The 25,137-nt window shown below is 38.3% G+C and overlaps 1 protein-coding gene across 6 annotated transcripts in view; it reads right to left on the reverse strand.

Annotated features, from left to right (window-relative positions):
• Positions 1-25,137, reverse strand: part of MAGI3 (membrane associated guanylate kinase, WW and PDZ domain containing 3) — a 264,648-nt gene that overhangs the window by 1,290 nt on the left and 238,221 nt on the right. For 4 of the 6 annotated variants that reach the window (XM_024119937.3, XM_028488986.2, XM_024119936.3 and 1 more), the window contains 5 exons: positions 21,457-21,642; positions 10,140-10,242; positions 9,247-9,373; positions 8,149-8,292; positions 1,403-1,541 (listed from right to left, as the gene is read on the reverse strand). In XM_024119937.3, coding sequence (XP_023975705.1) covers positions 1,403-1,541; positions 8,149-8,292; positions 9,247-9,373; positions 10,140-10,242; positions 21,457-21,642 — 699 coding nt within the window. Of the gene's footprint in view, positions 1-507; positions 599-1,402; positions 1,542-8,148; positions 8,293-9,246; positions 9,374-10,139; positions 10,243-21,456; positions 21,643-25,137 lie in introns of all 6 variants that reach the window. The other 2 variants (XM_024119939.3, XM_024119938.3) reach the window with 1 other exon arrangement.

The following is a 25,137-nucleotide window of genomic DNA, read 5'->3' on the forward strand; positions in this document are numbered from 1 at the left end:
GTATTTTATAAATAAAGTTCATTTATGTTTAGATCTCTCTCTATAAAGGCAGACATATACAGACAGCTATACTTGTACCTGAAGGGTAGGTTGTTTTATATATACAAAATAATAGTATTCATTTTTCCAATTACTTTTGTATAATAGGTACGATAATATATGATGTGTAAATTCTTTATAAGTAGCAAAAGCCCAATAAAAATCTTAAAAGAAATAAATAATAAAATTGGACCAAATTACCTGGTCCAAGCAGCTTACTAATTTAGATATTATTGATGGATATAGCTTAAGGATTTGCCAAAATCACTAATAAAGGAGACCAAACTGTGGTAACCAGAATGGAGTTCATGGGCATTTGTAAATAATTTTCTTGCTTTCAGCTGTCAAATTTAATGTCAAAAGGAAACTGAAAAGTGCAGAAGATAGAAGTAGATGTATTTAATAGCATCATTTTTAATTAAAAAGAAAAAAAAAGAAGGAAGAGATTTACAAGACATGCAAATTTACCAAATCTTTTTAAGGAAAGACCAAGAAAAGCCCTGAAAGCCTTAATGTTGCTCAGGTTTCACGTAGGAGCACAGACCGGAAGGAGCCAAACCTGAAGAAGGAAGAGAAAAAGCCTAGGACTGTGTAAAAAAACATCACAGCGCAGTTAGCAAAGATGTCACCGGGGACGTATGGTTTACAAGCAGATGGTGGAAGGTCATACAGTCAGAGAATTACAGGCTGGAAGGGGACTGTAGGAGGTCATGTCTATACTTATCCCTCAAAAGCTCTATGGGGGGGAAGGGAGGAAACTGGAACGGACAAGGACTAAGTGGTGTGGTATTGTATTTCTAGACTAGTGCACTCAGTTGATAAACAGTGATTTTCAAATACTGTGATATTTCAAAAACATACAATGAAACCAAGGAAATTTAAGATCAGTGCAGGACTACAGAAATGGTCCCAAGTGCAACTCCTGGTCTCTAGGTAGAGCTAAAGTAACTTGTTTCTGACAAATGACCAGAAAAGCCTAAAGTTCTTATGCCGCTCACTAAGAGAGAAACTCATCTTACTATAAGGAAGAAAATAACATATGAAGAGATTTCAAATGCTTTTCATGACATTAAAATCGTTTGCCTCTAATGTTCTTGTTTTTTATAGGCACTTTGCAAAAGCAACTATGTTTTCTGTTGAAACTAGCTTAACATATATATTCTAGTCTAACAAAAGTTCTGTATGAAGTCACTTATTTTGTAACATTATTATTTATAGTAACTAACTTTAGATGGTTCTGGTGGTTACCTCTGAATTAGCAGTAAAATATCTGTCCCCTCCTAATAGATATTCCTTTTCCTTCTGCTGCCCCCTCCCTAACACATTCTCAGCTTTTCAGCTACAGGTGAGCTGCTTAACTTACCATGGTCAGGTATCAAGCCAGTTCCTGGCCTCAAAAGAAGAAGAACTTTATTTCCACCGGCCTGAATGAGCTCAATTGCTCGAGTATGTGTGATGCCTTGTGTAGGTTCCCCATTGATTTCAACAATCTGGTCCCCAACCTAGACAGGGAACATTCACAGAAACAACATGAAACTACACATCCTCCTTCAGTTCTGTTTTGTCATCCCTAGAGCCACCCAACTCTGCTGAATGATCCTCTTTGTAAAATATTTAACTTGTGCACAGTGCTATTATGCTAGAGTTGATGAGGAGTGGACAGGTGGTAGCAATAGGAAGAGATGATGTCCAGTTTTATTTATGCTATAAAAGTTTATATGACTAGTAAGCAGGATCTGGGCATCTTGAAGTCAAGAATCAAATTCTAAGTTTTCAACCAAAGGTTAAGTGGTGGGAGAGGTGAAGGCTCTATGACCCACATGATACCACAGAGCTACCTCTGATTAATCCACCTGTGAAGGGTACTTTCCGACTCGAGCTGAATATCCTAAATCCTAGGTACGTGGCTCCTCATCTTTGAAGCCTATCCTGGCCTCCAGGGAGAACTTGCCTACTTCCTTTGTGTTGCCGCTATGCCCTGTACATATATGAGGCATCACCTAAATGAAATATTTATAGACTAAAACTCTAAGAAAAGTCCGCTTGGAGAAATTCATACTAATATGAATACTTATTTAAAACCAATAGCTGGCTTACACTAAATAACTTTAGTGTGTAGTGATTTCCCTAGAAAACAAAAAAGCTAGGGATCAGAATAAAATGCCTCAGTACCATTGCTATTTACTAGAAATGTTGTCTGTAGTTATTTGAAAAGAAAAAGGAAACATGTGAATGAGTGAAGTATAACTTCTGCAAAGGACCTGGTTAAAGATAATGATGGTAATGATTTAAAAATATATCCATATTTTAAACATTTCGAGGTGACAAACAACTAAAGGGTATTGGCTTCAAAACAGAAAAACTGAACAATGGACAATTACTGAAATTCCAAAAAGCAATTCAAATATTTGCAGAGCTTACTAAAACAATGCAGAAATAACAGAAGAGGACTCAGTAATTATTTAACAGAGGTGAGTAGGATTGCTCTGTATCCACAGCTGCAGCAGAGCACAGTGGCTTGGAAGCTGGTCTTTGGAGTCATAATGTCTGTGGTTCACTCCTGGCTCGACCTTGTCCTAGCAGAGTGGTCTCATTTTCCTCTCTGTTAAGTGGGGAAAACATTAGTACCTACCTCCTGGGGTTGTTGGGAGGAATTAATGAGCTAAAAACAGGATTATACACCAAGCACAAATAAATGTTAATTTTCAAATGATTTATTTTCTGGTTTTCCAAAAAAAGATTTAAAGCATAGCAGGATGAGGGACTTCCCGGGTGGCAGAGTGGTTAAGAATCTGCCTGCCAGTGAAGGGGACACAGGTTCGATCCCTGGTCCGGGAAGATCCCACGTGCCGCGGAGCAACTAAGCCTAAGCGCCACAACTACTGAGCCTGCGCTCTAGAGCCCGCGAGCCAAAACTACTGAAGCCCGCGCACCTAGAGCCCGTCTCCGCAACAAGGGAAGCCACCACAATGAGAAACCCGCACACTGCAACGAAGAGTAGCCCCAGCTCACCTCAACTAGTGAAAGCCCACGCGCAGCAACAAAGACCCAAGCAGCCAAAAAAAAAAAAAAAAGTGTAGCAGGATGAAGATTCAACTCTAGACTGCACCCCGTTCTATACAATGCAAAAACTTTTCAAGTAAACTAAGAAAATAGAACAAGTTTTATTGCATATTTATGGAAAAAAAATGAGTGAAGAAATGGAGGATATCACAAAATAGATGGATTTAACACATAAAGTGGAAAAAAAATCTAAAAAAAACCCCAAAATATGATAATAAACATAATAGGATGGAGAAAAAGTAATAAACACAATTCATTAAAAAAAAACCCTTATATCCACAATAGGTATATAAGTGAAACAAAAGTCGGTACCCAGATTTCCTTTAATAAGTGATTATAGAAAAATCATTTTCATGAGGAAACACAGATGACAAATTAGCACCAGGTATAAAACCCTCTGATAATTAGAGAAATGAAAATTAAAATAGATACTACTTGGAGCATGCTTTGGGTACATCTTGTAAAAACGTGATGGAGGTTATAATTCATTTCAATTATATTCTTTGGCTTAAATTCTCTGTCCAAACCTGCATATTTCTTATTCTTTCAGCACAATAAATAAAGTGCAAAAAACTTGTAATTGAACAGATCTGCCACCAGGTGTCATTTTTGTTTAATTTAAAAACTAAATTAGGGTGAAGGAGAGGAAAGCCATGGTTTTAAGATTTATGGTAGAGAGGCCCTCAAAAGGGGAAAAAGTTCTAAACTGGACTACACAAAGCTTAAGATTAAAAAAATCACACCTTTGAGAGGGAAATGCAAACATTCTTTTAAAAGTTTGTTACTTTAAAAAATTTAAGTGTGATAAAAATACAAAAAATGGGGAATATATCTTTTGATAAGAATAAAGATTCAAGGTCAGGTTTTTATATTATTGAAAAACAGAATTGTGGGGGACAGAGGAGAGGAGAGAGGAGAGAAGAAAGAAATGAAAGGGGAAGAAAAAAATGAGAATAGGAGAACCAAAAGGGGGAAAGTAGGAAGAAGGATAGAGAAAAATTGTGTTCCTTTAAAAAAAAAGTCACTTTTTTAAGGCAGTCTTGCAGTTTTTAAAACAACATCCACTAAAATGTATTAAAATGACAAACAATATTTCTAACACATTGCTTACATTATCTTACAACCTGTTAAGACCCTTTATGCCTCCCAAAGGAATTGAGTCCAAACGACATAATCATGGCCTGACGTGAAAGCACACAGACCAGGCTGAGAGACAACGGACCTGGGTCCCTCTGTGGCTGTGACTTAGTCTCCCTGAGCCTCAGTTTTAATCTACAAGTGGGGATAATGCCACCTATCTCACAGAGTTTTTGTGAGACTAAAACTATACAAGTGAAAACATGTGGTCTGGAAGACAAGAGACTCTTAATAGTTTCTAAATCTGATTCTGTTCTTTGTCAAATATTAAAAGTCCCTAAAATGGACTTTTTCCATTCAGCTGATTTCTCATTCCCTTAGCCCAGAACGCTTTCCCTTCCTCTCTAACTCTTAACAGGATTTAAGGACCAGCTGAAGACTCACTAAATGTACAGATCCTTTCCACACCTTTCCATCTATATTAAAAGTTAACATTTTCTTGTTTTAGTGAATTATACTATTACACTGTTTGCTTATTCCTTCATATAGCCCAAGTCCTGTCTACCCAGTACTAAGTTCTGGGAGTTAATCTTAAATATTTAAAAAAAATTAATTCTCTCATTATCTAGAAATATTAACCATGCACTCTATTCTTTCAACAAATATCTATGGAGCAGCTACTATCAATATTCAAGGCACTACCTCAGGTGCTGAAGATACGGGAATAACAGGTACAGGACACAAAGTACAGTGTCTGCTTAACAGAAAAGACACAGGAGAAGAGGAGAGAGGCAAGAGGGGAAGGCAGACAGGATGGATGCTCAGGTGGCTGGCTCCATGCACAAGTGTCAGCTGGAGATAAATTCTCATCTTTTGGGACAGTAGCCACCCGAGTAAGTTGTCATTTACAGCAAAGCTCCCATGATGCCTACACCAAGTCAAGATTTTGATAATTTAGTAGCCAGAAAAATAATTCTCTGAAAGGCTGATTTATTTTATTAGAGTTTAGAACAAACCTGGGCATAGCAGTAATAGCTTACTTGCTTTTGCTTTCAAATTTCAGTTTCTTTTTTATATTAAAGCTGATTTAATCACATAATTCTAAAGTTTCTGTTCATTATTAAGAATAACATGGGGCTTCCCTGGTGGCGCAGTGGTTGAGAATCTGCCTGCTAACGCAGGGGACACGGGTTCGAGCCCTGGTCTGGGAAGATCCCACATGCCGCGGAGCAACTGGGCCCGTGAGCCACAACAACTGAGCCTACGCGTCCAGAGCCTGTGCTCCGCAACAAGGGAGGCCGCGATGGTGAGAGGCCCGCACATCGCGATGAAGAGTGGCCCCTGCTCGCCACAACTAGAGAAAGCCCTCGCACAGAAACGAAGACCCAACACAGCCAAAACTAAAATAAATAAATAAATTAATTTAAAAAAAAAAGTTAGTAGGCTTTCAAAATGACATTAAAAAAAAAGAATAACACGGTTTAGAAATAGAATCCTTTAAGGTCTCTTTGTTTGCCTTTTATTTGGTGAGATTAGTGTATCTGAGGGTTATATTTGAAACCAACATTTCAATTATATCCTAGTTTTTGGTTTAACTGGAGTTTTGTGATACAATATACAATAGGAGATATTTTTAAAACTCCAGATTTAAATGACTTAAAGGTTTTTTTTTTAAAAGGCGGGGGGCAGAGGAGAGAAAGGACCAAGAAAACCAGAAATAAGTATGTCATCCCCATAAACAGTGCCTCAAACTGCTCTTACTAAAACTTTAAGAAGTTTACTTGGGCCATGTATTTTATGTGTATTATAGCTCTGCGTTTTGTGCAGGTTCAGAGTAGTTACCCAACTATGCACAGCTACAAGGTGGCAGAACCAGAGTTCGATCCTTGTCCTGTCTGATTTCCAAACCCATGTTCTCCCCACTTTACTAAACTGTCCCTACAAGAGAGTGAACTGCAGCGAGAGCAAACAGCTCAGCTTCAGCACACTAATGGACTTTGGCTGTCAGCACCCTCCAGCTCTGCGTCTGCTGCTCTGCGTTCTCACCCTCCCCATTTTCTCTACTTTCTATGGTCCACTAATGACAAGCCTTATCCAGAGTCCTGCCCCTGGCCTACAACTCTCTAAATCTTCTCCTTTAGTGAACTCATCCACAGCAAAGGCATCAGTTATCACTTCTGTCTGGGTAATGTCACATCTGGGACTTTACCTCTTGTGCTAACTGCCTGCTAAATATTTACACCTGCTCAACCAGCTGGTCCTTCAACATGACTACAACTTAGTACATCATCAGTCTTTGCCAGATCCTTTCTGCCACTGGCCTCCCTCACGTTTTTTTCATAGTACAGGCAGGGTGAAGCCTCTAAGCCATCCTTTACTCTTTTTTTTCCCTTCATCCTTCACTCATTTAATACCTGTCAGTCATCTAAACTGGTCTTTTCTGCATTAACAGTTGATCCCACACGCATCACTTACCGTCCACCCAAAGTACTACCAACCAAGTTACACTCCCACCATCATGACTGGATGCCTAAACTATAGCTAGCCCCATCCCCTCATCCATCCTACAAACCAAGAGACTGATTTTATCAGTGTATTGCTCTCAGGGGGACTCTTGGCGCAAAAGCCTTCTGTGACTTTCCACTGTCTTGGACCTACATACTGGTGATTCATCCTACTTTCATATTCTCATTTTCTTCTACCCTCCTATGTATTTCCTAAATAGACTCTAGGTAAACTTGACCACTTGCAGTTCCCTATATATGACGTGTACTTCCTTCGTTTTACCCCTTTGCTCATTTCTTCAGCCTGGAATGTTTTCTTAATCTATCCCTGTTGAAATCCTATTGACTGTCCAATGCCACCTCTTCTATGAAATCTTCTCTACTCATATTCACCTACTTTGAACTTGTACAAAAGTCTAGTCCTTTAGAGAACGCATGGTATCTCGTTTTGGGATCACTCTTTCTCCCAGCTCATTCAGTATCATGTATAAATCCTTGCGTAAAGCAAACACTCAGTAAATGTTTATGAAATGAGCAATGGGAGTGGAGTAGTGATGTGCATAATTCAAAACTGCAATCACCCAGAAGACTTTTCTAATCATTGTTAGAATATACCATCTAATAATGTGCCAGGGTCATCTGCCTTTCTAATTAGTTTACTTAGTTAAAAGTAAAAGAGAAAAATAAAAAGGAGAAGAAGAAAAATTTCTCTTTCCCTGATGCCTATTGGTAGCAGAGGGAGGAAGTCCTAAGTTCTCTTGAATAGGAAGGGGAAGGCTGTCCGGATTTTATAATTTTTTAGCATATAATTGAATACCAGTAAATTAACTATTTAAAAAAAAATTGAGCCCAGCAAATGTCTTCTATATAAGAATCCTCTAAGTAACATCTAGAGAAGGAAGGAAAATATCTTTTGCAGATCCATAAACCATCTGGCCTCAATGCCATGTACAAAGCTATAGTGTTTCAGAGCTGAAAACACTTATGCAGGAACATTGCTGATGTGATTTCTAGTCCTGCAAATGATAATAAAGGTTGGGAGAGTCATGCTTTTCGACCTCTGGCTCCCTCTAGAAGTAGCTAAGAGGAAAAAAAAAATCCTGGGATTACTGTTTCTTGGAAGAAGTCGATGATTCTGTTTCATCCTGGCTTTCCCAAGACTTTTAATAAGATGAAAGTATATTTTATTTATTAATCCATTTGCCCTTGAATGTTGACTACGTAAGTAAAATTGATTTTTTCTTACTGACCAAAGTCAAGCCAGCGCAAGCAGCCTAACTGCAATACAGTATAGCACCCTGCAAAGAGGAAATGAAATAATGACAAGCATCTGCCTTTCAGGTTTTAGTGATGGAAAATCTTGCTTCATAGGTTCAGGAGGTTTCTGCATTCCCTTTAATCAACTATTTTCAGAAGTTTCCAGTCTGGAGCCAGAACCAAAGGTTGCAGAGAGAAGCCAACTCACGTGAATTCTGCCATCTTTGATGGCAGGACCATCCTCAGCGAGACGCAGGATGAACAGCCCCATGTTGTATTCCTTCCCACCCCTGAGGCTGAATCCAAAGCCCCGGGGGCCTCGCTCCAGCTCCACTGGGTAACAACCAAGGCTCTAGAGAGAGAGAAGAGTAAGAAAAACAAGTTTACATGGACTGCTTTATTTAAAGTTTGATGAAAGACTCCTTTTATGGCCGGAAGAAATGATTTATACTCTCAATACGCACTTTTAAAAAATATTGAAGTACAGTTAATTTACGATGTTGTGTTAGTTTCAAGTGCACAAGAAAGTGATTCAGTTACACATGTATATATATCTATTCTTTTTCAGATTCTTTTCCATTATAGTTTATTACAAGATATTGAGTATAGTTCTGTGCTCTACAGTAGGTCCCTGTTGATTACCTATTTTATATATAGTAGGGTGTATATGTTATCTCAAACTCCGAATTATCCCCCGTCCCCATGCCCCATCCCCTTTCGTAAACTTAGTGTCTTCTATATCTGTGGGTCTGTTTTTGTTTTGTAAATAAGTTCATTTGTATCATTTTTTGGGGATTCCACATGTAAGTGCTATCATATGATATCAATATGCATTTCTATATCATAAGGAAGGAATGTACGTTTTGGTCGAAGGGCTACTTAATTTCTATAAATGCAGCCTAAATTAATTTGAAGATTACATGTCTTCTCTACTAGTTGGTCAATATGCAACAGAACAATAAGAGAACAGAATTTTGAACAGTGCTTCCTTTAAGCAGATTTTGACTAATTTTCCTGAAAAAAGAAAAAAAAAAACCCACCCCAAATCCTTCTTTGATTAACTAAAACACTGCTATTTCTAGGTACTCAACTAAGGGTTAAAATTTCTCCAATAGAGGATAAACTTCTTTTTCACTCTTTACGTCATCTCGTGGACACTAAGAGAATGCCAAACACAGAGTAGGTCCTTAAGAATGATCAATTTGGGGAACAAATTTATCTGAACTGATTTGCAATTAAAATTCATCAGTGTCAGTGATTCATCAACTGAAAAGAACAGTCTGCATCTAGGGGGAATCTCTGTTACCTGATTGTGCCGGCTGCCTATGACTGAAATCACTGCAGTGTCAGGCTGGGCAAGGTGCTTGTGGTCAGACCACGAGTGTCTGTAAGAAGTGGAGACGTCTTTTCCAATTTCACCTTCTGCGACACTTCTACAGGAAAGAGAAATCAAGTCACTCTCTGAACTGAGAATATGAAAAACAGCCTAAAAGTAAAAGCAGATCAATTTCTTTTCCTTCAAAAGCTGAATTTTGCCATTCTCCCTCTGACAAACTGCTATTAAGACAGGCTGTACCTAGAAGCAGAGAGATGCCAGGCAAAAACTAGCCACTAACTCCAGCATGGCTTAAAGTCTGTCAACACCCCCATGCTGTTTTTTTGTTTTGTTTTTGTTTTTTTGTTTTAAGGGTGTCTCTGCACAGTTTACATCAAGGAAAACTGCACTCAAGTCACTGAACCGGAGGGTAGATAAGCTGACCTTGTTACAGTGAAAAATGGCTCTCCTGCAGTACCAATGCCTGTGAAGATGCTGAATTTTTGGAAATTTAGTTTTTGTTTCATGACTAATATTTTCAACGAAAGAGGAAAGAAATATGCACAGATACTGCTTGGGTAGTCTAAGAAGATGGTAATCGATGTGGGTCTGGGGCTTCCCTTACCAAAACCATGAGGACCTAGAGCAGCAGAGTAGGTGCTACTGTCACTTCTTTCTAATCCCCACCTGTTACGCTGCACCCTGGGCTGGGGCTGGGAAGAGGGGGAGGAAGGGACAGAGGGACTGGAGGGAGTAGAAGCCTCATCTTGACCTAACCGGCTGGCTTCTGCATAATTGTGTGGAGATGAGTGGTGGTGGGTGGGTGATGAAAAGTGGGGAGATGAGCAGAGAAAAAAAACAAAACCTGAGAAGAGCAGCCCCACCTGTCCCCAGGTATGTGGTTGGCCTGTGACTGTCCCACGGGCCTGTGCAGCAGGGCTGGGCTTTGCCTGGCGGAGTTTGTTCCTGATGGTGGACCAAGATGCTCTGTTCAAAGGCGAAACAAGAGAAATAAGAATTTGTACATAAAAATGTGAAAGTGAGACAGTAACAAGTGGTTGTCACTTTCCCAACGGTAGTGACTTTACACAAGCAGCACTGCTGTCAGCTGCTGGCGACTGGAACTAACGTCTTTTTCCCCGTGGCTTCTGATTGATGTTTATGTTTGAAGAGAACAGGAATCCTTCTTACTGCACATGCTTTCCCTCTTTCACCTTTGTTTTGGTCGTCCACACAACATGAAAATCAGAAATGAACACACTCCATACTATCATTTAGAGGACTGAGCTCTGGGAACTACCTTGTAACATATTTATGGGTTTCCAGAGTGTACTGCCCATAACTGGTAAACCACTCTAGATGACAAAGACAGGTCTCAGGAACGCTGGAACACAGAGGCCAGTCTGGAAATTACACGCGTATCTTTAACCTGCATCTTTAATGTAGCAGTAGTTACTTCACCTGACTCTAGGATCAAAGAGAAGCTTATAAAATCATCCTGAGTATTGACAAATGTTTATAAAGATTTTACTGATTCTATTTTCTAAGAGCACAGATGTAAGTGAAAAAAGGAACATTTGTTTCAGCATCATCCTCTACAGCTCCAGAACTCCTGTTGTTCCTTGAAGGCAGATTTCATAACTAAGCAAAGTAACTGCTTGCATCTAGAACTAGATGCCAATTCATGGGAGATGACAATTAAAAGACACTCTGGAGGTTGTCAGACTCATATTTATTTTTAAAGCTGAAACTTTCGGACTTCCCTGGTGGCGCAGTGGTTAAGAATCTGCCTGCCAATGTAAGGGACACGGGTTCGAGCTCTGGTCCGGGAAGATCCCACATGCCACGGAACAACTTAAGACCGTGCGCCACAGCTACTGAGCCTACGCTCTACAACCCGCGAGCCACAACTACTGAGCCCATGTGCCACAACTACTGAAGCCCGCATGCCTAGAGCCCATGTTCCGCAACGAGAAGACACCGCAACGGGAAGCCCACGCGCCGCAACTAGAGAAAGCCTGCACGCAGCAACGAAGACCCAACACAGCCAAAAAAAAAAAAAAAAAAAAAGCTGAAACTTTCTAATGTTTTATCCCGCCCCAATTTTAAAACATAGGATATTTTAAAATATCAAAGAGAGAGCATAGATTAATGATTAAGACCATGAACTTTGGAGCAAGACTGATGGGGTTTCAGCCAGATCCCATCATTTACTAGCTATGTGTTCTTGAACAAATTACTTTAATTCTCTGTGCTTCTAATCATCTCATCAATGAAAAGGGAATTACAGCTACCTCGTGGGGTTATTGTATAGATAAACATGCTTAGAACAGTGCCTGGCATATCATATTCACTATATAAATGTTTCTATTAAAATGATCATTATGGTTATCATAATCATCACAATGGTTGGTGCTATGTTTCTTATTTGGGGCTATATTTCTCTTAAGGTGTACAGTCTGAAATATTTACCTAACTTAGCAAAAATGAGGTAAGAGGCCATTTTTAGGTTAGAACATGTAGAAACTGATAAAATCTGAATCTCAAACATAATGAAAACAGAGAAAGACTGATGTGGAAAAACAAGGAATAGGAATGTTTAGGAAGCAATTTCTATTGAGAAAGCTGGGACTTCAGGGTCACTAAATACATCAGTATTTTATGGCTTGGATTAAGTTGTTTCTCTTCAAAGTTCTTGGGACTAAAATCATAGATAAATAATCTATTCTTATTTAAGAACCTCTTGTAACTGAAAGTAACTGAGAGTACTCTGAGAACACAGGCCAGGGTATAAACAGCAGTGGGAGGAGGGTAATGATATCTGGCTAAGCTGTGGCAGCCCCTGAGGATTTCTGATGCTCTGACTTTGCCTGCTGGGCTCGTGTGTCTACATGGATTTCAACATGTACCAGATGTAGAGATGGAGGCCCAACCTTTGCAGAACTTATCCAGAGGGTTGTCTTTCCTCTTTAAAATCAAATGATCCAAGAAGGGAGAGTGGTGCATGAACTTTGTTTAATTTTTATTTTTGGTGGGGGGTGACCTGGAAATTTATTTCTTGCACTTTTATTTACTATTGTGAATTTAATTTTCGTAATTACCTTAACAAATTACTTCTGTTGGCCTCCTTGCTGACCTCCTTGCCACCAATCTCATGTTTATTCCACCTCCCAGGTTCCAGTCCTGGCACATACATTGAAACGTGCCACGGCCTTGCTTAGAAACCTACGGCAACTTTCTATTGCTCGGAAGATATTATCCAAACTGTCACCTGGCACTCCTGGCTTCCCACTTCATCTCCTGTTCAAAATGTCATGTCCTCTGTGAAATCTTACCTGTTCCTTAAGCACACTGTTTCCATAGCATTTACCACATTGTGTCAGGGCTGGGTGAATACCTGTCTCCCCTGATAGACTGTGAACTCCTTGACTGCAGGAATCGCACGTCATTCATATTCTTGTGCCCATTAGAAATTCCACACTTCATTCATATTCCTGTGCCCATTAGAAATCCCAGAGTCATTCCACCTGTGCTCACGGGGTATGTCAACTTCTAGTTACCTGCCTCTAAACGTGAGTGCCCATTATAGAGTTGAATCCTCTTCTGTCATTATAAATTCATGGCTACTGTTGAGGGAATGGTAACTGCTGGGAAAAATTACATCTATCAACAAGATGACTGGGAGATACTTGTACCTTTGTATTAGTCCAATTTAGATACATTTTTTGGCTTTCACTAGCTTGGCTAGAGCAATGGGTGTATAACTTCAGGGCAGGACAGTATAAGTAAGCTGATCAATTTCAAGTTTTCCTCTATCTTCCCCTAAGGACGAGAGATGTCGCAGCTAGGCAAAAAGCACCACATATTGGTGCTTACTCTTTCAGTTACATGTTTTTTCATTTTCCTCTTCAAGGTTAAATAAACTTTCTATCATGGTATTCTTTTCATTTTTAGTCCTTCAACCCATGCTACATAACTTCTCCAATTCATTTCTGTGTTAAAAGATGTTCTGCTTTTCAAAGTTAAATATTGATTCCATGATGTCAAACAGACCTATGTTCTCTCTGAATTTTATCTGAAGATTCTTGTAAAGCAATGGGTTAAGTATATCTTTCCCTCAATGAGAATTAAACTTTTGCTGGAGTTTCTGTATGTAACTACTTAAGAGAAAGTGTATTATCAGAGGATAAACACAAAATCTCACAGTTAAACTTTAGCAACAAACATTCTAATATATTGGGAATCATCTTTACCAAGAATAAATAAGAATCTCATGAAAGAACTTTCTAAAATTCTATTGGAAAGATGACCTGAATAACTGAAGAGATAGCCCATACTCTTAGGTGGGGTGACTTAATATTTAAAGGTATAAATTTTCCCGAAGTTAATATATTTTCAATATATTCCAATAAAAATTGCAGCTGGAATTTTTAGAGTAGCTTAATAATTGGCTCTAAAATTTTACATGGAAAAATTTCATGAATACCTAGTTGATTTGGTGGGGGCTTGGAGAAAGACGTGCCTTAACAGACAGATACTAGAATATACCACAAAGTTACAGACTAAAAAAAAAATGTGTGTGTGTGTGAATATATATATACACACACACTCTTAAAAATTATATTTATATGTATTAAAATTATATGTATATATACAATAGGTACAGATAGATAATAATAAACTAGCAGAACAGAATAAAGAGCTTAGAGATTCTTTTTTTTCTTTTTTTTAACATCTTTATAGGAGTATAATTGCTTTACAATGGTGTGTTAGTTTCTGCTTTATAACAAAGTGAATCAGCTATACGTATACATATATTCCCATATCCCCTCCTTCTTGCGTCTCCCTCCCACCCTCCCTATCTCATCACTCTAGGTGGTCACAAAACACCGAGCTGATCTCCCTTTGCTATGTGGCTGCTTCCCACTAGCTATCTGTTTTACATTTGGTAGTGTATATATGTCAATGCCACTCTCTCACTTTGTCCCAGCTTACCCTTCCCCCTCCCCGTGTCCTCAAGTCCATTCTCTACGTCTGTGTCTTTATTCCTGTCCTGCCCCTACACTCTTCAGAACTATCTTTTTTTTTTTTTAGATTCCATATATATGTGTTAGCATGAGGTATTTTTCTCTTTCTGACTTACTTCACTCTCTATGACAGACCCTAGGTCCATCCACCTCACTACAAATAACTCAATTTTGTTTCTTTTTATGGCTGAGTAATATTCCATTGTATATATGTGCCACATCTTCTTTATCCATTCATCTGTTGATGGACATTTAGTTTGCTTCCATGTCCTGGCTATTGTAAACAGTGCTGCAATGAACATTGTGGTACGGAGATTCATGTTTAAAGGGGAGGTTAATATACAGAAGAGATGGCTCCACAAATCAATGAGGAAAAGAAGTACTATCTAATAGATGGTACTAGAAAAACTGGCTCACTGTAAGAATAAAAAATAAAACTGGATCCCTCCTAAAACTATATGTAAAGGTAGGCTCCGGATGGATTAAAGACCTAAATGCAATATGCAAAATTAGAAATCTAACAGACGATAATATAAGAGAAAATTTCTGTGATACGGGGTGGGGAAAGATAACTTATCTTAAATAAAATTTCAAAAGCACAAGCCATAAGGTACTGAATAAAAATTGAATAATCTGGTGACATCTAAATTAAGACTCTGTATAATGAAGGGTACCATAGTCAAAGTTAACATACAGATGACAGGAAAAGGTATTTATGCTTTCTAAAACTAAATTGGACTAATGCCTATAATTTGAAAGGAATCTCTAAAAATCAACAAGAAAAAGACAGCAATCCCACAAGAAAAATGGGTAAAGGATATGAAGAGGCAATTTACAAGAAAAAAAAAAAACCCCAAACAAGCATCCAAATAGATGCTCAAATTCATGGGTAATCAGAGAAATGCAAATTATATACCAATGAAGTAACACTTTCCTTGCTGTACACTAGCCAACTTGAAAGCTGGATAATGCTGAGTATTGGTGGGGATGTGAAGGTAAGGAATCCTCAGTGTTCTGTTGGTGGGAGTGTAGATGGCTGCAGCAATTACAGAGGACAATCTGATAGTACTTGGTCAAAGTAAGCAATTTCTTTGATCACGCAATTTCACTCCAATAAATTCTCACACTGTTTTATAAGGTACATATATGAAGGTATAGAGGATAGTTTGTGATGATGCAGAGTTGGAGACGGTGTGGCTGTCTATGGGGGAGGAGACAGGTAATACGCGGTAAATATACAGTATGGAAAATGGTCAAGTAGTTAAAAGCAATAGATTTGTTCACCCAGCAACTCAGATAAATCTTGAAGGCACTTGATGCTGTGATACCAAAAGCACAAGCAACCAAAGAAAAGATAGATAAATTAGACAACAGCAACATTAAATTTTTGTGCATCAGAGGACAATATCAAAAAAGTGAAAAGACAACCCGCAAAATGGGAGAAAAGACTTGCAAACCATATATCAGATAAGGATCTAAAATCAGAATATAAAGAAGCCTTATAATTCAACAATAAAAAAGACAACCCAATTAAAAGTGAGTGAAGGATATGAATAGACATTTCTCCAAAGAAGATATGCAAGTGACCAATAGCACACGAAAAGACGCTCAACATCACTAGTCACCAGGGAAATACAAATCAAAACCACGATGAGATACTATTGTATTTCACACTCACTGGAATGGCTTAAAACACACATATACATACACACACACACACACACAAAGGAAAATAAATGGTGACGATGTGGAGAAATCGGAAGCCTCATACATTACTGGTGGGAATATATAACAATGCAGCTGCTGTGGAAAACAGTTCGACAGTTCCTCAAAAAGTTAAACATGACATAATATGACTCAACAATTCCACACCTACGTATACACCCAAGAAAAATGAAAACATGCATCTGTACAAAAACTGTATGCCAATGTTCATAGCAGCATTATTCATAATAGAAAAAAATAGAAACAACCCAAGTGTCTATCAAATAATGATTAAATAAGCAAAATGTATATACACATCATGGGATATTATTCATTAGTCCTAGCATGTCCTAAAAAGGACATGCTACAACACAGATGAAACACGAAAACATTTTGCTAAGTGAAAGAAGCCAGACACAAAAGGTCAGATATAATTCCATTTACATGAAATACCTAGCAAATCCACAGAGAAAGAAAGTAGAGTAGTGGTGTCTTATAGGGGTGATAAAATGTTCTGGAATTGGTGGGGATGGTTGCACAACCTTATGAATATACTAAAAACCACTGACTTGTATACTTTAAAACGATGAAATTTATAGTACTTGAGTTATGTCTCAATTAAAAAGAAAAAAGAAGATACAACAACTAAATGCCATGTAAGATCCTGGATTAGATTCTGTAACAATAAAGTGACATTAAAAAAAAGAAAGCATATGGTTCTGAGAAAAAAAACCAGCATAAAATCTATAACACAATACCAGTTATACAACTCAAAAAATAAAGGCAGACACACACAAAAACATGTATTTTAAAAGACATAAATAAAAGAAGGCACATAAAATACACTGGCATAACTGCCAGTGGGAGTAGTGAGAGAAATGAGAGTGGAAAACGGAGACAAGTGAGAATAAACAGATAAATCAATGGAAAACAAAACAAAACGAAAATGATGGCAACACTACCAGAACCATTCTAACATAGCCCTTGGTAGCCTTTGGGAACTTGTGTCCACTCTTAAAAATGAAATGAACAAGACGTGACACAACATTAGGAATCAATTTTTAAAAATCATACAATTTAAAGATTTCTTTCCAATAAGCAAGAACAAGCAGGCTGAGTCAGTTTATGCTCTAGACTTGAGAAGGAGCTGCCCTGGTGAAGAGGTGGCAGTGTCGTGGGAATGCCACACAGCAGGGGGAGTCCCGAGTCCTGAATGTGTTTGAGAGTTTTATACCACACAACGAAACTTGACTTGGGAACTTGGCAAAATAAGAACAGATACTGAATCATAACTAGCAAAAGGGGGAAAAGAAGGTGAAGGAAACAAGTTTTCTTCTTCCAGGTAACTGTCTTTTATTGATTTACAGTGAATGGCTTATGGAGAGGTGGGGAGCAGTATCACATGGGATGCAAATGCAGCTCTGAGGTATCGATCTTGAATGCGTGATTTCTTTTTTTTTTTTTTTTTTTTTTTTTCGGTACGCGGGGCTCTCACTGCTGTGGCCTCTCCCCCCGCGGAGGACAGGCTCTGGATGCGCAGGCTCAGTGGCCATGGCTCACGGGCCCAGCCGCTCCGCGGCATGTGGGATCCTCCCAGACCGGGGCACGAACCCGTGTCTCCTGCATCGGCAGGTGGACTCTCAACCACTGTGCCACCAAGGAAGCCCTGAATGTGTGATTTCTGAAAACAGCTGTAGGGCTCTAAGTATTCATTTGACTCTTTGGTGCAATTGACAGACTTCAGAGAAGCTTGGACGTCTTACGAACTCCATGAATGGGACAGAAGGGACACTTTCTATTTTACCTGAGAAAAGTAAGAGATTCTGAATGTTCCCACAGTTTAATAAAACTTGGAGTATAGTAAAAATAAGGTGTAATCATTGAAATGCGATTTTACATGTCAAATGTGATTGTATTTTAAGAGGTTGCACCTACATATGAAATAACACTTTAAAGCATGGATCTGCTAGGGTGTTTCCCGCAACCCTTCCACTTTTCGTAAACACTGATTGGCATTATATAAGAAATCTTAAGATTGTCCAGAAGACAAGTCCAGAAGTATTTGGGCCAGAATGTCAAAGTTAATTTTTTTTTTTTTTTTTTTTTTTTTGCCGTGCCACGCAGCTTGTGGGATCTTATTTCCCAGAGCAGGGATTGAACCCCAGCTCTCGGCAATGAAAGCTCGGAGTTCTAACCACTGGACTGCCAGGGAATTCCAAAGTTAATTTTTAAACGGAAGAAAAACAACTGAGTAATTTTGGACAACCTCTCGAAAACACCATCAACAATAAAGGGTAATTTTGAAAAAAAAATTATACTAATATCATTCAGCAGTAGAAAGACTACTTCTTTCTCTGTCTCAAGACCACTCAAAGTGTGGTCCGTTAGTCAGTCAGCAATAACGTGCATACTGATACTGAGAGTAAAATTTTTTTAATTTTATGATTCGACAGAATAATTTTCATTTAATTTTTATTGAATTTTACAAAAATGCTGGTCTGTGATGAACTGGGAAAAAAACCACTGATGCTTCTATATACGGTTTGAGAAACACTGATGTATACTACTGCTAGTTCCACTACTTCTAGCAGCTTCTATCACTACTGCATGCCAAGCATGGTGATATAAGTGCACTACATACATCATTCTCAGAACAACCCTGAAATGTCACAACCCTGTGGCACTGAGGCCTGCTTTTCTTTGTGGGTCACGGAACAAATTTAAGGCTAAAAAGCAAGCCAAAGAGATCATGGTAAAGAAACTGAGATAAAGAAATCTTACCAAAATCATATTAAGTAACAATAAGCCTTCATTCAAAAAATTTGATTGAGCACTCACTATGTGGTTAACACTGTTTTAGGCCCTTGGGATTTAGCACCAAACATGACAAAATCTCTAACTTCATGAATCTTATGACTTTACATTCTAGCAGGGGAAATGACAATAAACAAATAAACTCATAGTTCAATAACCTCAGGTAGAGGTAAGTACAATGAAGAAAAGTAAAGCTGAAAAACAGAAAGAGACTCACAGATATAGAAAACAAACTTAGAGTTACCAAAGGGGAAGGGGGATACGGGAGGGATAAATTAGGAGGTTGGGATTAACATATACATACTACTACATATAAAATAGATAATCAACAAGGACCTATTGTATAGCCCAGGGAACTATATGCAATATTATGTAATAATCTATAAGGGAAAAGAATCTGAAAAGGAATATATATACATAACTGAATCACCGTGCTGTACCTGTAAAACTAACATGATTAAGGGAAAAGAATCTGAAAAGGAATATATATATATATATATATATATATACACATAACTGAATCACCGTGCTGTACCTGTAAAACTAACACGATTTTGTAAATCAACTATACTTCAATAAACATTTTTTAAATTAATAATTAAATTAAATTTTTTTAAAAAGTAAAGCTGAGTAAGGGAAGACTGGGTCAGGCAGGGGGAGGGTTATTTTAGATACCGTGATTAGTCAGGAAAGGCACAGCAGTTAGGAGCACAGATTCTAGAGCCTGTATTCAAATACTTGTTCTGTCACTAGTTTTATGACCAGGGGCAAGTTCTCTAACTGCTCTGTGGCTCATTTCCTCGCCTATAGAATGGGACATTAATAGTGCCGACCTAGGGTTAGTGTGAGGATTAAATGATTTAGCAGATGTAAAGTACTTAGGACAATAGCTGCCACATAGTAAGTGCTTCTTAAATATTATTATTTCCTTAGGCAGTGAGGGAGGCAGCCATGCAAAGACGTGGTAAGATAATGACAGCTATCACTAGATGAGCACCTTAGGGTATTTATGTAGATTATGTACATTTTCACCTTTAATTTTCACAGTGATCCTGAAATAGATATCATTATTCCCACCCTACAGATTAAAAACTGAAGGTTAGAAATGTTAAGTGGCTTGTTTAAGGTCAGACAACTAGCTAATAGGTGTCAGTGAACTCTTGTCAGTCAAAAGCTTACTTCTTCTATTAGGCTTATATTGCCTCTGCTAGGTATTGGCATAGAACTGAAAATCTCCTGACTCTTACATTGCTCATTCACTCATTCCTTCATTCAAAAAAATATTTACTGAGTGCCTAGCAAGTATCATAGTCAATTGGTAAAATTTTCTTTGTATTCAAAGAGCAGACCCTTTAATAGGGAGATAGTGATGTAACAGTGCTCAGTGAATTGCAGAGATAAGGAGTGCTATGGGACTGGGGGAGGAAGCCCATGTGCACAGAGGCCAATGAGGACCAGTTCAAGAGAGGATCTGGAAAAAGAGAAAGAGAGAGAGAGAGAGAGAATTTGGAAAGAATTGGGAGGTAAATTTAAAAGGCAGGCTGGTAACAAAATCATAAAACATTTTCTGTGCAGAGAGCGGGGAAGCACTGGAGCTTGCACTGAAGAGGACTTTAGAAGGAAGAAGCAGAGTCTGGGACAGAGTCTGGGCAGAGTGCGGAACAGGCTAGAGAAGGGAAAAGAGCAGAGGCAGGGATGTCACAGTGTCTTAGAATGAGAAGGGGCCTCCAAGAGCAGCCAGACTAACTCGTGTCCGCAAAGAAATCCCCCTACAGAATCTTGGACAGAGGGGAGATTTATGTAGTACCTTAGACACAAAGGTATGTGAGTGGTACAGGAGGAAGGGAAAAGAAAGGAAGAATCAAAAATTAAAAGACCTGAAAACTGACTAGATTAGAGGATCACGGGGGGGCATGGCAGACATGAACACACATTACGGTACAAGGAATTTTTAACATGAAAGACTGACCCTTCGCAATTCTGTTGCTTTTGGCTTCTCGTAAGTTTTACAAAATCAGGAAAAATGAGATGAGCATTATTTAACGGTTACCTTGTAATTCATAAACAAAGACCAGAACTGGTGCTATTCAAAAATGGTTCCTAATTAGAAATTCTTAATGATCAAAAGCAGCCTTAAAGCAAGGCAAGACACTAAGTACGTTTTATGCCCTATTTACACTGGCCATTCCGATGCACTCCCCTTCCCTCATTTGTAAAGCAGCTACCAGAACGAAGCCCTGCCTGCGAGGCAAGGCACACTATGGCATGGGCCTGACATGAAAGGCTTGATATCAACAGTGACTTTCTTGGAACTCTTTAGAGGATTTTCTCTCACTCAAGCAGAGACTTAAGACATTATTTTAAGAAAATAAGATCTGAAAAGTATTACCAATGTCTTTTGCTCTGGGTGCTTGCTCCTCCAGCACATAAATAAATGGCCACCACTCACTAGCTGTATTATTTTTCTTGAGCTACTGACAACTTCATAATAAACTGTCTTTTAAATTCATTAAACAAGGTAAAAAATGAGACTCCAGGGCGTATAAATGGTTCTATCACTGCAGTGGTTCTGGCAATGCTGGAGCAAGCAACAGCCTTCTACAGGCTCTGTGTCCCTCAGATCAGTTTGGGGAAGGCAGGTCTACTGGTTCCTTACCTTCTTCAGCAATGACTGTTAGTGTGACGGTGACACCGGCATCTTTGATCAGCTGAACAATGTTATCATGGGACAATTCAACAATGGACTGCCCATTCACTGCAGAGATATGATCTCCAACTTTCAGCTTCCCACAGCGATCAGCTGGACTTCCTTCTATGACTCGGCCAATTTTATGAGGAATAACTATGGGAAAAAAATCCCCAGGTTTTTCAATTATTTAACATATCTTGGAGTGTTGGATTTATCATCATCATCATCAAAAATTAAACATAATAACGTCAAAGAAAATTCTTTAAAGATATATCAAAAAACCACCACCTGTGATCATCCTATCCAAATGCAACTACTTTCATATTATCTTCCACTCTTTGTCCACAGGCATAGATACTCTTTAAATAGTTGCAATCATAGCATATAAACCTCTTTGCTTCTTCCACTTACCAGAAACCTTTTTCCAATTTTTATATTGTCATCCTAATGATCCAGTTTAAAGGCTACTGACCTCAGTGATACTTATGAGAATATCTCATGTTTCTTGTTTGTTGTTGGCTGTTTAGGCTGCATCATGTTTTTGGCTATTTTAGAAACTGCTATAATGAGATCATCTTTGGTTCTGTTGAAGGGGCATTTACTCCCACAAGGAGTCTTGTAAATAAATGCAGTTCAAAATCAAGTTTAGGGCTCAGACTGGTCAGAAATCCAGTTACAGTGAAATGACTGATCATTAAAATGAATCATACTTATTTCCAGAGCACAATTAATTCCTTTTATTTAATGCCTTTAGGTTTTTTTTAAAATCAGAAAAGCGGAGTGGAATTAGAACATTAATGTTTAACATTAAGATTATTTGGCTTATGGATAAAATCGTACCCTGAATGCACAAAGCTGAATCTAAGACGTTTGCAAAGACACTCTGTGCAGTTCTATTATATCTCTAGCATAATACTAAAGGCTTTCTTAGAGTAACTATTAAGACACTTCACTGTTATTAAGCCTCAAAATGAGTTCTCAGACATTCAGGAAATCTTGTCAAAATATCTTTCACCATTTAATAAGGGGCATTCGTATTGAGAAACAAATGTTCCTTCTATGTTCTCTAAGAATTTCTTTGCCTAGGTCAGTAAATTTATCAGGCACTTGAGCTCCTGCTGAATATGGAGCCTTATTGTTATGAATAAGGATAATTTAATATTTTAAAATGGCACTGTGATTATGTTTAATTTCCATAGTAAAATGGGCTCCTTACTAGTATTTCTGAATTATATCTAGGTGTATGTTAGGGCCATTTTAATAGACCTTCATTTGGACTGGAAGTTATTCTTGGCCATGATTTATGTCCCCATGGACAGTGAGTGCCATTCCTTGGCTCTTCTAGGATTATACATTGGGAGACTTTATCTTAAAAATGAGGAAGTCAATGTTGGAAGCAAGTGCCTTTTAGCTCTGAATTATATCAAGCACTTATTATACCATTTTCCCTATAAACAAACTAATTAGAAAAGCTCCAGAGCAGCATGGGCCATGTCCTGTGCCAGGCAGCATGAGCTGATTGCCGTGATAGTACAACAGGTGGCACATCAGAAACATAAGGAGAATCACACAGTGGCCCTGTGGTGACCTTCTAAATCAATATCTTAGTTACTCTCCTTCTTAGAAGAGATTTACTTGTACACAGTGTTCATTCCAGATCCCCCGAGAAGAAAATCATTCAGCTCCCTGGAACACTGAAAGGGGTTTGTTCAGACCTGGGAAAGCATCACACAACATGAATCTCTGATGTCTCAGTGGTTCCTTTCTCATCCTGTGAGCAATGTGGTCAAAAGGAATTGGCAAATCTTGGTACAGAACTTCACAAAGGGTTAATCGTCGAGGTGAGAGAAGATAAAAGTAGTCAGATTGTTATTTTCCTGACATTTATAGCAGCACCACCAAAACAGCTAAAAATAGCAGACCAGTAGAAAGATAACTTCTGAACATTCTCTGAATAGACTGGGAAGTTTTCAAAGTAACTGCATGGCTAAGGAAACGTCTAAGTCCTGCCTTGTTGTTGGTATATACAAACTCTATAGGCATCTGCCATAAAGCCAATTTATCCATCTTCAATCATCTTGGCCTAAATCTGTGTCACAGACTGGCTTGTCCAGCTGCTGGGATCACTTCAGTGCTCTTAAAACATTTCTTTTTAGGAAAAGAAAGGACAGTAACTGGAAATGTCCCCTTCTCAAAGAAATCCTTTGCAACCAGAACTGAAAAGTATATAATAACAGAAACACTAAAACCTCTGAGTACTGGCAATGCAAAAACTAGCCAAGTCCTTTTCATCTTCAATAGAGGTCTTTTCTAAGTACTTCATTCATGTAGCTCTGACACAAACTGGGTCCAGGGCAAGAAGGATGCTGGGCCTGGATCCCTGATCTTTGAAAAAGTCAACAGTAGAGAATCTCAGAATTTGATAACTGGTATTAGAGGTGCTACTGGGAACTCGTCTTGTGACAAATGTCAGCAGTAAATACATTTCGGCAGAAGGGAAAAAACCCCCAACAATCTACACTGTGCAGAATACCAATCTATACCAAGACGAGCTCCATAAAGAATGATCTATTCTGACAGACAGGTTTCTGGCCTTTTCACCTGTGCTAACTCTTTTCTAAACCAAACTTTCATTGTTATGCAGTTTGCAGCAACTGCCCAGTCTCTGTGAGAGAAAGTGCCACATGCAAGCTTACCCCCAGGATCCTTCTAGCTATAAGAGATAAACGGAGTTCCAAAAAGAATGCTTGCAGGTCTCAGAATTTTGTGAGATTATTAACTAGCACTTCAGTGAAATTACGAATTCTGGTTTTGCTCCATGACTGAAAAATCTCAAGTACTTTATATAAAATTCGTTGACAACCTAAGCCTAATTTACCATTCAGGCTGATAATTAATAAGCTGCAAACACTCATTTCCTGCCACCATTAGCTGCTGCCTCGATCTTACATTTTAATTGCGCTTTCTTTCCCATCTCATTACTCAAATATTGATAAACTTTTTAACGTTTCTTTAAAAAAAAGAAAAGGTCAAGAGGCAGTGACAATTTTATAAATAATGCTGATGACAATGGTAGCAGAAACTACAACAAGCAACAGCAGCTAGCATTTATTGAAGGTCCAGGCAAAGGGCTTCACATGCGGTATCTCCTTTAATCCTCACAAACACACAAGACAGGAAGTGTTATCATCATCCTCATTTCACAGTGGAAACTGGAGCTCTTGGAGGCTAAGTAATGTGCCCAAGATCAGACAGCTATTAAAATACATAAGCAGGTCTAGAATCCAAGTTTGTCTGATTACAAAGCCCAGCACTTAATGACACTGTCTTATACAGATATCTAGCATCTATGGTATGTAAAGCCATCAAAATAGTAAGAAGAAATTTAAACAAATACATATGAAAAGATTTTAAAATTTTAAATATAAACAAATAAATATACACAAATAAAATATTTACTATATAATGTATTGAAGTATAATAATATAAATTTTAAACAAACAAGTATAAAAATACGTTAAACATATTTAAGTAACATAATTTATTTTACTGAATTCCTCTATATCTCCTAGTTTTATGGTGAACACTAGACTGTCACCTAATTTTTGTAGTGCTAGAAAAGGAGTATCCTCAATATGAAAAGTGGTT

This window comes from Physeter macrocephalus, chromosome 4, assembly GCF_002837175.3.
Source record: "Physeter macrocephalus isolate SW-GA chromosome 4, ASM283717v5, whole genome shotgun sequence".
NCBI lineage: Eukaryota > Metazoa > Chordata > Mammalia > Artiodactyla > Physeteridae > Physeter > Physeter macrocephalus.